Below are 14,790 nucleotides of genomic sequence, written 5' to 3' on the forward strand. Positions count from 1 at the left end.
ATCAGTACTGCCTTTGCAAGGAGACTGAAGCTCTGTGAACACCCAAAGCCAGTCCTGCCCTACTGCTGTGTCCTCCCTCTGAAGCAGCACCACTGAAACCCACAGTTAGCACTGGGAGACAGTGCCGCGTGATACTGAGGGGATTTCTCATTGTTTTAAATTAACATATAATGTATTATTAGCCGCAGGGGTACAGGTCTGTGAATCATCAGGCTTATACATTTCACAGCACTCACCATAACACATACCCTCCCCAATGTCCATAACCCCACCACCCTATCCATACCCCCCTTTTTGTTTTGTGAGATTAAGAGTCTCTTATGGTTTGTCTCCCTCGCGATCCCATCTTGTTCATTTTCTTTTTAAGATTTTATTTATTTGAGAGAAAGAGAGCGAGCATGAGTGAAGGGTGCAGAGAGAGGGAGCAGCAGGCTCCCCGCCGAGCAGAAAGCCTAACGCAGGGCTCCATCCCAGGACCCTGAGATCATGACCTGAGCCGAAGCAGACACCTAACTGAGCGAGCCATTCAGGTGCCTGGACAGTATTTTTCTCAGAAACTTTCCCCTCACCTCTTGTGTTCTCTGAAGTGTGATTTTTAAGAAAAAAAATCATTTCAGATGTGTTTTTTAAAAAACTATTATAACCAAACTTCCTATGATTAAATAAGTCTGTGCCAGTATCTCTTCACCTTAAAAAAACAAAACAAAACAAAAACCTGATCACAGAAATGTGTTGGTTTAGGTCATAAGCTCTGTGAGATCTCTACCAGTTGCAATGTTCAGATTATGAAGACCTGAATTAATTAATTAATTGGGGGGAAGGGCAGCAAAGCAAGGTTTATTGACTAAGAGTAAGGTTTATTGAATGATACAGTATAAAGCTCTTAAAGAGGGAGGGGGCCCCCGAGGGTTGCCCAAGAGTTGAATTTTAATAACTAAACTGAGGATGCCTGAAACAGTAAATTCCTCATTGTTTTCAGAGAACAGGATGAGAATTGCTAATCAACTGGGAGAATGAGCGATCGACTCTGCCACCAGGCAACAGCAAACTGGACAGAAACAGCAGCATTTTGCCCCATAAAGGTTTCAGGGGCACCTGGGTGGCTCAGTCAGTTAAGCATCCAATTCTTGATTTCGGTTCACGGCATATCAGGGTGGTGGGATGAAGCCCTGTGTCAGGCTCTGCGTCTGGGTGGGGAGTCTATTTGGGATTCTCTCTTCCTTTCCCTTTGCTCCTATCCCAGAACTCATGCACTCTCTCTAAATAGATAATATCTAAAAAAAAAAAAAAACCCAAAAAAACAACATTTCAGGATAGTAGAAATAACACAGACCCACAGATTTCTAGAGCTTTTCAAGGGTTAGTCTGTCTCCTTGACACATGACTAGATTGCAGCTAAGATTACTCTAAGCCTTTTAACAGATGACAATTTATCTTCTATAACTCATTCCCAAGGAGCTACCCTCCATAACCTTTCTCCTGAGACATATCATTCAATAGCAGGAAATACAGCTAAAGCAATCTTCTTAGTTATACGCATCAAAAACTTAAACGTATTCTAAAGGACTCTAAGAACACAAACCTATTTTTCTGTTCTAAGAATTGATATGTCCAACCAAAAAATTCCAGAAAGGAAGGTCAGTGGACATTTATGGCCTCTGCTGTTCTCAGAAAGTCACCTCACCCAGCTGAGGCCTCTCAGCTGTATCTGTCATTAATTTGGATGGGATCCTGCTTCTCCTCTGAAAACCCCATTCTGTGAGTTTGCACCACTGGGTGGTAAAAGAGTACCAGGAAATCATACCCTTAAGACACTCTCTATGAACCACTTCTACTTAAAAAAAAAATAATAAATAATAATAATAATAATAAAGTGAGCTCTCCCGCTCTTTTATACTCTGCATTTAACCAAACGTCCAGCCCTGGTCTTTACAGAGTATGTCTTGTAATGAATGGGACGCATAGGCCAAATCCCAAGTTAAATGACTGTAGGTCAAACAAAGCTGAAACTTACGCCAACAGATCCGGTGACATTACAGTCAAAACTGTCCTTTATGTCACTTCTCTGGCAATTACGAACATAGACACCTTAACGTTTTAGTATAATAACCTACAGGGTTGACAAAAACTTGTCATATAGCTATACTTGTATATTTTAAAGCATAGAGTTGTCTTATTGTCATGTCACTGGCTAAAATATACTTTATTGTTTTTTCAAGACTCTTCTTAGTTCTACTTAACTATAAATTTTCAGATGGAAAGAGATAAAAAACTTCAGAATCATCATGTTCTACACACTTAAAGCCATCAAACACCGCAATGTCCTGCATAATTTAATCTGGTTATGCATTAGTGCAAATCATCTCATGCCTTTTATTTAAAAATGCATAAGCAACATGGCATTAAATCGGTGGTCAGGAAATTAGGTCAGTAAGTATTAAAACATGTAGACAAGGCATTTTATTTAAAATGAAGAAGGAACCTATCTTAGTGGTCATAAACTTTTCAAAAATAAAGGATGGCAAAAGGTTATGGAATCATTTCTTCACTGAGTGTATGGACCTCAGCTGTCTCGCTGGCAATATTAATTTCTTCCTGCGATTCATTTCTGTCAAACCTAAGGAAATTCTCACCTTTCAAACAGAGCAGAAACTTCAAATTGTCTTTCATGTATCATCACTAATACATTCAAAATTAAATAAGAATAAAAGAAGAGGAACACGCATTCGACAATGTTAAGGTGTTCGCTTAAAAAAAAAGTTACCGGGGCACGCTCAGCAGTTTTGTGTGTGAGGGAAGTTCTCAAACCTACTCAGTGGTTAACTTCTAGATGTTTATATCAATTTTCTCTGGGCCTCCTTGATTACTGTTTGGACCCTCTGGGTAGGTCTTTACCAGCAACTTGGGAGCAAACTTCAGGGTAAAACCTACAGTTTCTTTGAAGGTGTTAAGAACATTCAAAAATCATCTAGGAGCCTGAATCAAAGACATAGCTTAGGAGTGTTATAGTTAGTGGATATTCCCAAGTTTAAATTTGGCTGATGGTTCACATGTTTCATTAAGTGGGCTAAATGTGTTTCGCATATTCATTTTTGGGGCATGTAAGAGCTCTTTAGGTTGCCCTAGGAAAAATAAATGTCAGGTAGAATTCCTTACTGCTTCAAGTAAAACCACATTTTATAAGAGAGGGGAGAGGAGACTAATAATCTCTCTGAACTTGCACACGCTCATTTTAATTACCTGAGTTTTCTGTTCTTTATAATCACACAACTGAAATGGGTACAAAGAGGAACTGAACTGTGAGGCTCCACAGAGGTTCAGGGACATGGGAATCAAACCTACCACCGTGCCATTTCATTGGCCTATCCAGGCTCGTTCACTTGCCAAAAAACTATACAAGCCGTAAGGAAATAATTCTTACAAACTGCAGACTAATGACTGGGAAGTGGTAAAGAGCAGAGGTGTCAACAACACATTTCCAATTCCAAATGCGGTCACATAATCATGGGCAAGAAACGCCAGGCCCTAAGTCATAATCTTTTACCGAAGAGCCTTCCATATTAGCCCAGTGAGGGATAGGTTCAAAAGAGGACATACACTGCACCTATGATAAAACAGGAAGGGATAGCGAAACCAGCTTCACGATACTTTGAGATGTTTTGCATGCCGAGAGGAGGCAAGATCACCCAAAATTCCCATGGGGAACTGCCGGACAACGTGGCATAATTAAGCACAACACTGACATTGCGAGGAATTTTCATCACATAAGGCAGTTTTACAAGGATACCAGTGGAGAGTTTTGGTGAGATTCTGACAAGGAGAATTTGTGTCTTCTGGCGTATCCACTTCCCTTGTCCAAGCCATTACTTACTGTTGACTTTATTGATGTTGCCTTGGATTTCTGCTTGGGTCAGCAGTTCTTCGTAGGCATCTCTTTCTTCTTCTGAAATACAGTTATTCTACAAAACAAAGTCTTCACTGATTCCTGAGGTTAAATTAAATATTTCCAAAGCTCAGTATTCAAAAGCAAAAAGGCAAAGAGTGAGAAAATTTGTTTACTTATATTCACTTGAATTCAATATAGGCATCGAAAATTGCTTGCTCTGTGCAGGGCACTAGGGTTAGGTACGCCTGGCAAAGATTACAAAGATGAACAGCAGCCCCACTGTCTGCGAGGGCCTAACTATCTAATATGGCAAACATCGTGTTGGACCCCTTGACCATATCACCATTTATTGTAGATCCAAGTCAGTGGAATGTTGGCAATTTCATTTGATCCAGTCTAATAAAATTAACACCATAGATAATAAATATACACAGAACAGAATACATTTTAGAGGAGAAGTACATAGTCAGTTGGAAATAACACTTGAATAAGAGAAAACAATTGAGGAGGGCTTGGAGGAAAGGAGCAATTAGTTACGAAGGCAGAATTGAGAGCAGAGGGTAGACGACAGGATTGGTTGCAAAGGTGAGATGGCTTGGCACATTGGGCTACAGCATAGAGTTTGTGTCCAAGGTTAGCCAGAAATATAAGGTGTTGGGCAGGCATTTCAGAGGCATTTTTTTTAAAGATTTTATTTATTTGACAGAGAGAGAGATCACAAGTAGGCAGAGAGGCAGGCAGAGAGAGAAAGGAGGAAGCAGGTTCCCTGCTGAGCAGAGAGCCCAGGGTCCTGGGATCATGACCTGAGCTGAAGGCAGAGGCTTTAATCCACTCAGCCACCCAGGTGCCCCTCAGAGGCATTTTAAGGTCAAGTGAAGGACCTGTACTTAACTCCATAGGTAGGCAGTAGGGAATCCAAGGAGCTTTCTGGGGCCTGACATCCAATCTGGAGTTAAAAATTAATTTGGCAACCTCTAAGTCTGTGAGGGTTTGGCTTGCAGAATGGGAAGAGGTCACAAGTGCATGGGGTCACATGTGAGGCTGGGTCCAGAGTGGCAAGACTAGAAGGTGTGGAACAGAAGTAAGCCTGGCAAGACGAGGCAACAGAATGCAGTGATACAGAGGGTTGGAGGTGGTGGTGTTCTGAAACATCGTGGGAGTCATTCCAGAGGCAAGTCAGGGAAGGGCACATGTGTGAGAAGGGCAGGGTAGAGGTAAGCACTCTTCCTAGATGGTGAGGGGCAAGGCCCATGGCACAGAGATGAAGTCACCTGGAGGACCCCTCGAGGGGTCTCATAGCAAACTGACAGCCGCTTTCCTCAGTATATGGATGAAACTGTCTGAGGAAGAACAGAGACAGAAGTGACTCAAGGCCAGACCTTAAAAGAATCCCCGCAGGCAGAGGCAGGAGACTCTGAGAAGAGACACTGAGAGAAGCAGAGCAGAGCTGTGGCACCAAAGACCATGGGAGGCCAGCAGGTAGGGTGGGCAAGCCTGCCACATGTGGGCAGAAGCCACCAGCTCAGAAAAGGCAGCGAGATTGAGTGGAAAGTTCTGATGACGGAGCTGAGGCTGACGGGGCAAGATGTTAAGGAGCAGAAAGATGGCCAGGAACTGGAAGCTGGGCACACCAAGAAAGTCTTCAGTAATGCTAGCTGAGAAGGCAGAGTCAGGCTTCTTACAGAGGAGGGAAGGCCAGATAGGACAGTGAATTCAAAAACATCAGCTCCCACTTCATCATACCAAGTCATGAACCTCTACTAACAAATCTACAGGTAACTTGGCTAATACAAGGTCTGCAGGTGAGGCTGAACAAGGGAAGATGGTGAGCTGCTACTTCCACACTTCCTGGTAAAGTCATATGTTTATGACATGACCTTCAACCCTTGTAACCTGTAAGAATCAGCACGAAAGGAAACCTCTTTTCTTTACGTAGTGCATGGTCTGTTTTTACCCTTACACTGCACCCAAGCCAACTGCCTATGGCTATAGAGACCACTGCCAGGTGATTTAAAATGATCACTGGTAACATCAAGGCTTTTTCAAACCTACCACTCAGAGCCATATTACTGAGAATCTTATTAAATACCTTCAGTCTTGCATTTTCCTCTTTCCTTTTCTTGGCTTCCCAGAGTTCCTTCTGGTATTCCTGTGCAAGGCTGTCATCTACTAAAGTTAAAACTGCATTTGGGTTTCTTAGTGTTTTAATGGTTTGTTCGGCTATTCCTTTTTCAATAGCTTCATTAATGGCTATAACTGCAGCATGCACTGGAAAGAAAAAAAAAATGATTTTCATGAGCCAGAGACAACAAGGACAGTTGCACAGACACTGCATGAACGTCAGCAGTTTTACTTTCTTCTCTGGCTTCGAGTTAAAAGGGCCAAAATGACACCCCAGACACTTCACAGAGCACCTCTCTGACAATGTCTCCACCCCTGCCCATCCTGCCTAGGTCCTGTCTCAGCATCTGCCATGTAATCCCTATGAATTTATGAATGGCTAAAATGAACTAAGCGCTGTCAACCCTCAAAGGATGAAGGGGGGAGTGTGGACACTGTTAAAGTACCAGTTTGTTTCCAAATGATACTGGGAATTGAACTGGCAACACTAGAGGACAACATAGCAATGTTCTCTACCACTTAAATCTGATGATGCAGAAAGCAAAGAAGCATTTGGAATAAAGGTATTTCTGAAAACTCTAAGTCACATCGCACAAGAAGATGTTTGAAGCCTAAATCAATTACATGGTTATATTCTCATATGCTCAACTTAACCGTCTCCAATACCTACAATAAAAACTTCAAAAGGGGGCTGAAAGCATCTTCTAAATATTCTCTTTCTTGTAACCAAAATCAATAATGAAGTACAAGTAAGACTCATGTCAGTAGTAAGTTCTGATTTTAAATAGACTCACAAGCAGCTTCATCCACTGACAGTTCATTAGCCAGAATCCCGCCTATTTTGCTGAAAGATGGCATCTGAATTCCGTATTTCTCAAGTTCCTTTCTCATATTACTAATTTCCTCCTCTGAAAAAGAACAACAAACAATATCAAAGAAACACACAGAGATGGAAACAGGAATGAATATAATAAGAAATGTCTTCATCCCACGATCTCTCTCCCAGAAATTCGAGACTTATTTAAAGAATATTAAAAATTCCATGCTATTATTTATCAAAAAAAAAAAAAAAAAAAAGGAAAAAACTGTCTTCATCATGAAGTTGGGGCATTCCTGAGCAAGAACCTTAGGAACGTCAGCCTATTTCTCATTCCACACGTGTTGAAAATGGTTAAATACAAACAAGACAGTAAAGTTTTCTCTTCTGATCAATATAGAGGAAAAATGGGAATTGATGCTGTCAAAAGGAAAAGTATGGATACATTTTCTTAGTAAATGACAGTGTAAGAATCATGAGGAGTCATACCTGTGAAGTCTACTTTGCCCAACAAATCCTGGATCTGGGGCGCTATCCCTAGTTTGAACAGGTATAAACTGAAAGACAGAACATCAAATTATCAGTTCAGAAGTTTTATCACCATAAATCTTAGCATTAAAAATTACTGAAATCCTAAGGGCTTTTTTAGTTGAGAAAGACCTAAGTGATTATCCCATGTAGTCCATTCATTTTTTAGGTGGAGAAACTGAGTCATGAGGTAACAGTCCCTGGTGGACAGGGACTACAATGATAGGCTAAGTCCTAAAGACCAATTTTCTTCAGTACATGGCATCTCTATAGGGTCAACTAACTCTCTACCATCCATTTGTAGGGAGAATAAGAAATACAATTAATACAAAATAGCCAGTAATAAATCCAATGAACATTTCCTTGGGTACTCCTTCTATGAGTCTTATTTTGTTGAAAGTACAGCTCAAATTATATTTTCCTTTTCAATACTCCTTTAAGTACCACACACCCCTTGAGGACTATTTGTTTTCTGAAACAAAGAGTGGCAAGACTATCAGCAGAGGTGGTGATAAACCATGATGTGGGCATACTACTAAGTGGAAGATGGAAAATAGATTGTGTGTGTGTGTGTGTGTATTTAAAGCCCCTTAGGAATTAATGATGGCACACACTAACCTATCCAAAACTTGACAAAAAGAGCAGAGGGCTGGCATCTAAATTTTACCAAATGTGCAAATATATGCTTATATGGCTTTTCCCATTTAATCACCAAACCACGGTTTCTTTCCATAACAATTCTAACCTCCTCAGTCCCAAAGAGTAATTCTATAGACCAACTAAAACAAACAAACAAACAAAAAAACCAAAAAAACCTGTGTTTATTTATCAGTTTTGATAGGTTTATAATTTATGAGATTTTAATTAGAAGTTAGAAATTATAAATAACTTCTATGAGAAAATGAACGGAGAATGATTTCATTGGCTTGATATATTTCAAGATCAACACACACCTGAGATTATAAAATGCATAAAATTTCATTATAGGAGTTCAAGGTCGAGGCTTTTTAAATGGTATTAAACTCTTAAAATGTATGATTATTCAACTTAAGGAGCCTGCATTTAAAATGACCTTCATTGATCATTTCTGTAAAACACAATCATTTAGAAAAGTAACACATGGTCAAAGTTAAAAAATAGTCATTCATGGGTAAAATAAAAATTACACAGAAGAATATCAGAGTTAAACACTAAGTATTTTGATATAAACCCTTTCAATGTCTTTTTAATTTTTAAAAAGATTTTATTTATGTGACAGGGATCACAAGTAGGCAGAGAGGCAGGCAGAGAGAGAGGGGGAAGCAGGCTCCCTGCTGAGCAGAGACCCCCCCCGCAATGTGGGGCTCGATCCCAGGACCCCAAGATCATGACCTGAGCCGAAGGCAGAGGCTTTAACCCACTGAGCCACCCAGGCGCCCCTCGATATCTTTTTTTTCTGGAAAAACTTATTCCATAAACTCACACAGTATTCATAATATGAACATAGTGTATTTTTCCTAACCCATTGCGTTTAGGTGGTCACTAATTATTCCTCATCGCAAATAATGCTTCAGTGAACCTACCTACATACAGAAACATCTTTGGCATACATCTTATTTGTTACAATGAATCCCTAAAAACAACACTGCAGGGTTGAAAAGACACACACACAATTAAAGCTTCCAATATACAGAGTCAAACAGTGATCTCTAAAAAAGAGATCACACTCATTTTTTGTGAATCAAAGATTAACAAAATCCCCTTCTCTCTGTGAAACAATATTTTAACTTTCTAGCTTTGTTCCTCTAGAAACCTGATAAAGGTACACTGATAATTGGTGAGCAATGTTGCTGAGGAGAAAAATAACCCCCCATCGATAAATGGTTTGAAGGAACTATAAATACCTAACAGGTATCACAGGATTAGGTGTTCCCAAGTTTGGTGCCTCTTCTAATACCCACACTCCTTGCAGGAAACTGGGAAGCCCACTGGGAAGGTGTTACAATAGCCAGCCGCTCCTGGGGCCTGAGGCCCTAGAGCAGGGAGGCTCCCATACCCCCCCTATGGGGATATCACTTCTTAGCACCTTAGATGTCACCTGGGATACCAAAGGAAATGGCTTCCAGATGGCTGCCTGGGCAACTACAGGGAGCGTCATGAAGTCTCCCACTGAAGAGTAAGCACTTGATGCCATCCTGCCATCTGACCAGGTTTCTAGGCTTCTCGATCCTTCTGAGCTACTAGGACCAGACGTGGTTTACTGCAGTCAGGAGACACTGAATGCTTAGCTGAACCTAAGAACAGGCTGAAGGGTGTGACCTTATTCTATCACCAATACATGACAACGCCATTTTCTTCGTCCCTCTGCACCAAAGAATACTATCAGGGAAAATCTTGCAAATCTGATAGCCAAAAACGTTATTAATTTTAAACGTTATTTTGTTAGTTGTGAGGATAAACACTTTCTCAAACACAGATTGTTCCATGTCCCTTTCTTCCACGAAATGCCTATTAATGAATTTTTGAATTTTAAATATTTTTTGGAGGGGGCACGTTTACCTTTCGTTGGTTTCTCCCCTTTTCCCTCAAAATCACAACCAAAGAACAAAGAATAAGTGACATTTTAAACATATGGTAATTGTAATTTTAGTACTCAATTCCAATATGATTTTCATATCTTACCCACAGGTGGAAAACACATTAGACTCTGAACATTCTTCAATATAAAATAGGCATTATGTATTCATAATTTAAAGCAAGAAAGACAGGATACATTCCTTAGTTTAAATTATAGGTCTTTAGAGATAATCAGGGACATAAAACTATTTACACGGCCTCTGAAGACTTTATTACCAAAGGTTCATGCCAGACAAGTCATTAGGATTAAAACTAGTAGGCTGACATTTTCAAAACTATAGTATTTTATGAACCACTTCTCATTATGACATGGAAAAAATATTCCTATTAAGAGGGAGCCCACGTCATGCGGAACAAACGAAACCGCAACCTCTTCAACTGTTCCTTTGTACTAACAGAGATTCCAAAATTAAACAGAATTAAATGGATAGGTATGGCAAAGGTGCAAAAGAATTCTAGGAAAATAATGATTTGATGACAAAAAAATCATTCTCTCTTCAATTTTTACAAAGAAAATATACACATCATTTAATGGAAGAAACTTTGAAAATGTGACAATAAAATTTAAGTAGGAGGTATTCATAAAATGTCTTCTAACAACCAATTTTCTATCTGTAGTTAAGTGTTTAATGCTATGGGTGTTTGTTTTTTAAAATTTTATTTATTTATTTATTTATTTGAGAGAGACAGTGAGCAGAGCAGGATTGGGGTGGGGGGAGGAAAGGCAGAGGGAGAGGGAGAAGCAGACTCCCTGCTGAGCAGGAAGCTGGATGGAAGGGGGACATGGGGCTCAATCCCAGGACCCTGAGATCATGACCTGAGCCAAAGGCAAACACTTAACTGACTGAGCCACCAAGGTGCCCCATTTTTCAAAAGATCTTAAGTAATCTCCTCACCTATTGTGGGGCTCGAACTCACAACCCTGAGATCAAGAGTGGTACAATCCACTGACAGAGCCAGCCAGGTTCCCCCTCCAATTTTCCTCTTTCTTAATTTTATCTTTGTTTTTGTTGTAAACTGAAGTGTTGAATAAGTACTTGTTAAGTAGATCATTGAATAAACTACCGATATCACCTATCTTAATATATTCCTTTATTCCTTGGCTGTCACTTCTTCTTGTTGAATCTAAGGCCACTTTCAGAGGGTTGATTTCCCTCAAATGCCTGGCATTTCCTGATCTGGGGCTCAGCCTGGGGCTTGGGACTTGTTTTTTGTCATTGTTGACCACAGGTTCCCATGAGAGAAGCCAGTCTTATGGGTGCCCCATATCTTGCCTTCTCACATCAGGGCTTCCAGGTTCATGCTGGCTTTGGGGATCTCTTTATTTCTGGCTTGCTTGTAGCAAGCCCCAAGGCAGCTCCTGGCTCTGCTGCATCCTGTAAATTCTGGGCTGTGGTCTTCTGACTTGTTTCTCAGTCAATCCCATCTCATCTATGTGGTCAGTGGGATGGCATCCTTGCTTACTGCAAATGATTTTTTTTTTAATTACTACTTCAGTAATTTCATGTTAACTGTTTTCACATTATTTCCTCTATTTATCCATTCATTTAATTACTATGCATGGAATATCTACTACATAAAAAAATATTTTTCTCTGCCATGCTGTTCCTAAAATAAAAGTCTTCAGGTTTCCAAAAAATACAAGTTTGTTGGCACTAGGAACTATATTATACTAAAGTGCTAATTTTCCCCTGTGGTACTGAAGAAATTAGGTGACTATTTCTAATTATCCTTTCTACTTCTCCATTGTACTCTGTAATACTAATATAAATCCTACAATGAAGCCAACATTCTGCTTTAACTAAAAGTTACCACAAGGTGGTGCTGAGAAGTTACCTATTGGATCAAACAATCTTGGCTTTTAAAGTGATTTTAAATAAGAGATTTTCTGGAATTGGTATGGATCAGTTAGAAATCTCATCTGTGTATACATACTTCCACCCAAAATGTTTAATTGTGAATGTATATTTTTAATCTGGCTTCAGTTTTCAACATTTATTGCTTCCATTGTTGAAGCTTAAATTATTAGCTGTTTTTAAAAATGCCACTTCTCACTGTGTGGGAGTTTTATAACAAATTTTTGCGTGAGAGGCACTTCCAAGCAGATTACTCAAAAGGGCAGTTTCCTATGCACATATCCACTATTCCCAGGAGAGAAAGAATCAGCTATAGCAGCCCACTCCTTCATAAGCATTTAAATTCAAATGAGGCCATTCACTACCTGAAGTGACAGCAAATCCAGAGTCTTGATCTTAAAAAAATAAAAAGCCTGTTCAATATAAAAGGTACCAATTCTTGGAGCTCTTCAACACAACTTTTTAAGCACCTTACGTGCCTAAGAGCCGATACAAAGGGCTAAGATGATTCCCAAGGAAGCCAAGGAAATTAATGAAATCATCGCTTAGCTTCCCCCTAAGAAGAAAGCTCTTGGTGGGAAATAGGGAGGCTCTTATAGCACCAAAGGGATAGCACACTCATACTGCTTAAAGGCCAGTTACAGAGAGGTTGCCCTGAGGTACCTAAAGCCTCTCCAGCCCATGTGCTCACATTTGTACAAATAATATCAGTTCAAGCACTGGAAGAAGTAATAAAAAAAAAAAATACTATAGGGGCTTTTCCCACTACTTTCAATATACACATTAAAAGGTGCTACAGTAATGGAATGCAAACTCACAAGTCTGGAGCTGAATTTATTTCAGCTTCTCTGGATCAAATCCTAGGCAGTTCACTTTATGGTGCAGTATGTGAGATGAATGCTTATAAATCAAAGCCTTGGGGCTAACCAGAAAGACCATGGGACCCGTATCCCGAGACCCAGTTCCTGGCTGCAAGGCTGGCCCCATCTAGTTGTGTAACTCTGCACAAGTCATAATCCACTGCTTTCAGTCCTCTCATGTCTGAAATGAAGACCTGGACAAAAGCAACTTCTCAAGGTCTTTCCAGTTCTGAGGTTCCGTGATTTCTCATTTTAAAAGTTCCTAAAATTAACCACTGAGAGGCCTGTGCCTCTCAGGTTCAAGTTGGACGCTGTCTTTAGAGTTTTCTTAGTAGGATGAAAACAACGTGACTCCCTTCTGAGGCTAACAACGAAGCCAGTCACAGCCCACGACCTGGTGTCACACGACCAGGTTTTGAATCCCAACTCTGCCATATACTAGTTGCGTGACCTCAGTTTCTTTCATTATACAATGGGATTATTAACAGTATGTATGACGTAAGTACACCGTGAGGAGTAAATGAGATGCCATCTGTAAAATGAACTCTGAACAGTGCCTGGCATATACTTGTTTGTTTTTATTACTATGATCCTTGTTAAATAAGTGTGTCCTTTATTAATAACCAATAATAATTAATAACTTATTAAGAACTTACCACAGCAGTTTCCCCATTTTCCGCACTAAGAACCTTTAACTATTTTCCCTGACCCCATGTTTCAAGTGGTTTTATCTAGAGAACCAAATTATTTCTCCATCTTAATCACATATGCCCCTGCCAGTATCATGTCAAAATCTAGTGTTTTTCACCTAAGAGTTAATCAAAAATAAAAAGAATCCTGAGGCACCCTTTCCACAGGGCAATTAGTTCAGTTAACCCAGCTAAAAATTTAAAAATATGAACTCTAGAGACTTAATTTGGCATCAGTGATGTGTATGTGCTGTGTTAGGTGACAAGGCACAGTTCACGATCTCAGAGAGCTTAGAATTTAGTAGGACAAAAAGATGGAGTCCCGATACTATTTTGGGATAGGAGGAGGAGGAGAGAATATGGTCTAGAGTATGGGGAGAATTATGAACAAGGAGTGATTTGAAAGCTACATAAGGTGTCATTGTCCTTCTCATCTTAATCCCAAATATTGCCATCTCCACATATCCCTCCTGAGAACATGAAAGGAGAACCTGCCCTTTGGGTTAAGAAACTATTTCTAGGAAGCTTCTTTATAAATGCAAGTATGTTCATCATACTGGTATCAGTATGCCATCAGTCTGGTATAAGTCATCAACTGGTTTTTTTTGTTGTTGTTGTTGTTGTTTTTTAAAGATTTTATTTATTTATTTGACAGAGAGAGACCACAAGTAGGCAGAGAGGCAGGCAGAGAGAGAGGAGGAAGCAGGCTCCCCGCTGAGCAGAGAGCCCGATGCGGGACTCGATCCCAGGACCCTGAGATCATGACCCGAGCCGAAGGCAGCAGCGTAACCCACTGAGCCACCAGGCGCCCCTCAACTGGTTTTTTAAAAGGCAAAGGCCCTTAGGGCACAAAGTGTAAGCCAAAGAGAGTTCTGCATGAAAGCCTGAGAGCTAGATACATAATCTGTATTACATGTACAATATGTAATTATACTATGTATATAATAAATACACATATTATATGCATAGGCTACAAGGCAGCCACCTGATGGCAGGCGTGCTTCTTTTCTAAGCAATCAGTGCATTTGGCAGGACAACCGGTTAACTGGGAGTGGGGTCACCAGAGTCATTATCACAAATGCAAGCCCCAAATGTGCGCTGTTTCTGCATCATCCCTGCATCTGAAAACACAGTTGCTGGGGCGGTCGTGACAGGATCTGCTGCGGGAGCACCAACCACAATCCAGAGGGGAGGCAGGCCCGTCTTCAGCTTGGTGTTGTCTTAATGGTTCAAGAAACTTTGCACGTTAAGAAAAGCAGAATCCAGACCCCTCATCTATCAAATGAGGAAAAATCATTATGAACATATGACTTGTAAAGGATTCCTTGGAGGGGAGTTGATTTATCAACGCAGAAATAATTACGATAGGACTAGAACATTCTGTTGTAACCACAAAGCAAGGATATTTCCAATAATG

The 14,790-nt window shown here is 40.2% G+C and overlaps 1 protein-coding gene across 3 annotated transcripts in view; it reads right to left on the reverse strand.

Annotated features, from left to right (window-relative positions):
• Positions 1-14,790, reverse strand: part of IQGAP2 (IQ motif containing GTPase activating protein 2) — a 294,682-nt gene that overhangs the window by 110,689 nt on the left and 169,203 nt on the right. For all 3 annotated transcript variants that reach the window (XM_004766845.3, XM_004766846.3, XM_045074457.1), the window contains 4 exons: positions 7,314-7,381; positions 6,802-6,915; positions 5,976-6,154; positions 3,872-3,959 (listed from right to left, as the gene is read on the reverse strand). In XM_004766845.3, coding sequence (XP_004766902.1) covers positions 3,872-3,959; positions 5,976-6,154; positions 6,802-6,915; positions 7,314-7,381 — 449 coding nt within the window. The remainder of the gene's footprint in view (positions 1-3,871; positions 3,960-5,975; positions 6,155-6,801; positions 6,916-7,313; positions 7,382-14,790) is intronic.

Source organism: Mustela putorius, unplaced genomic scaffold (assembly GCF_011764305.1).
Source record: "Mustela putorius furo isolate JIRA1106 unplaced genomic scaffold, ASM1176430v1.1 tig00537350_pilon_pilon_pilon, whole genome shotgun sequence".
NCBI classification, from domain to species: domain Eukaryota; kingdom Metazoa; phylum Chordata; class Mammalia; order Carnivora; family Mustelidae; genus Mustela; species Mustela putorius.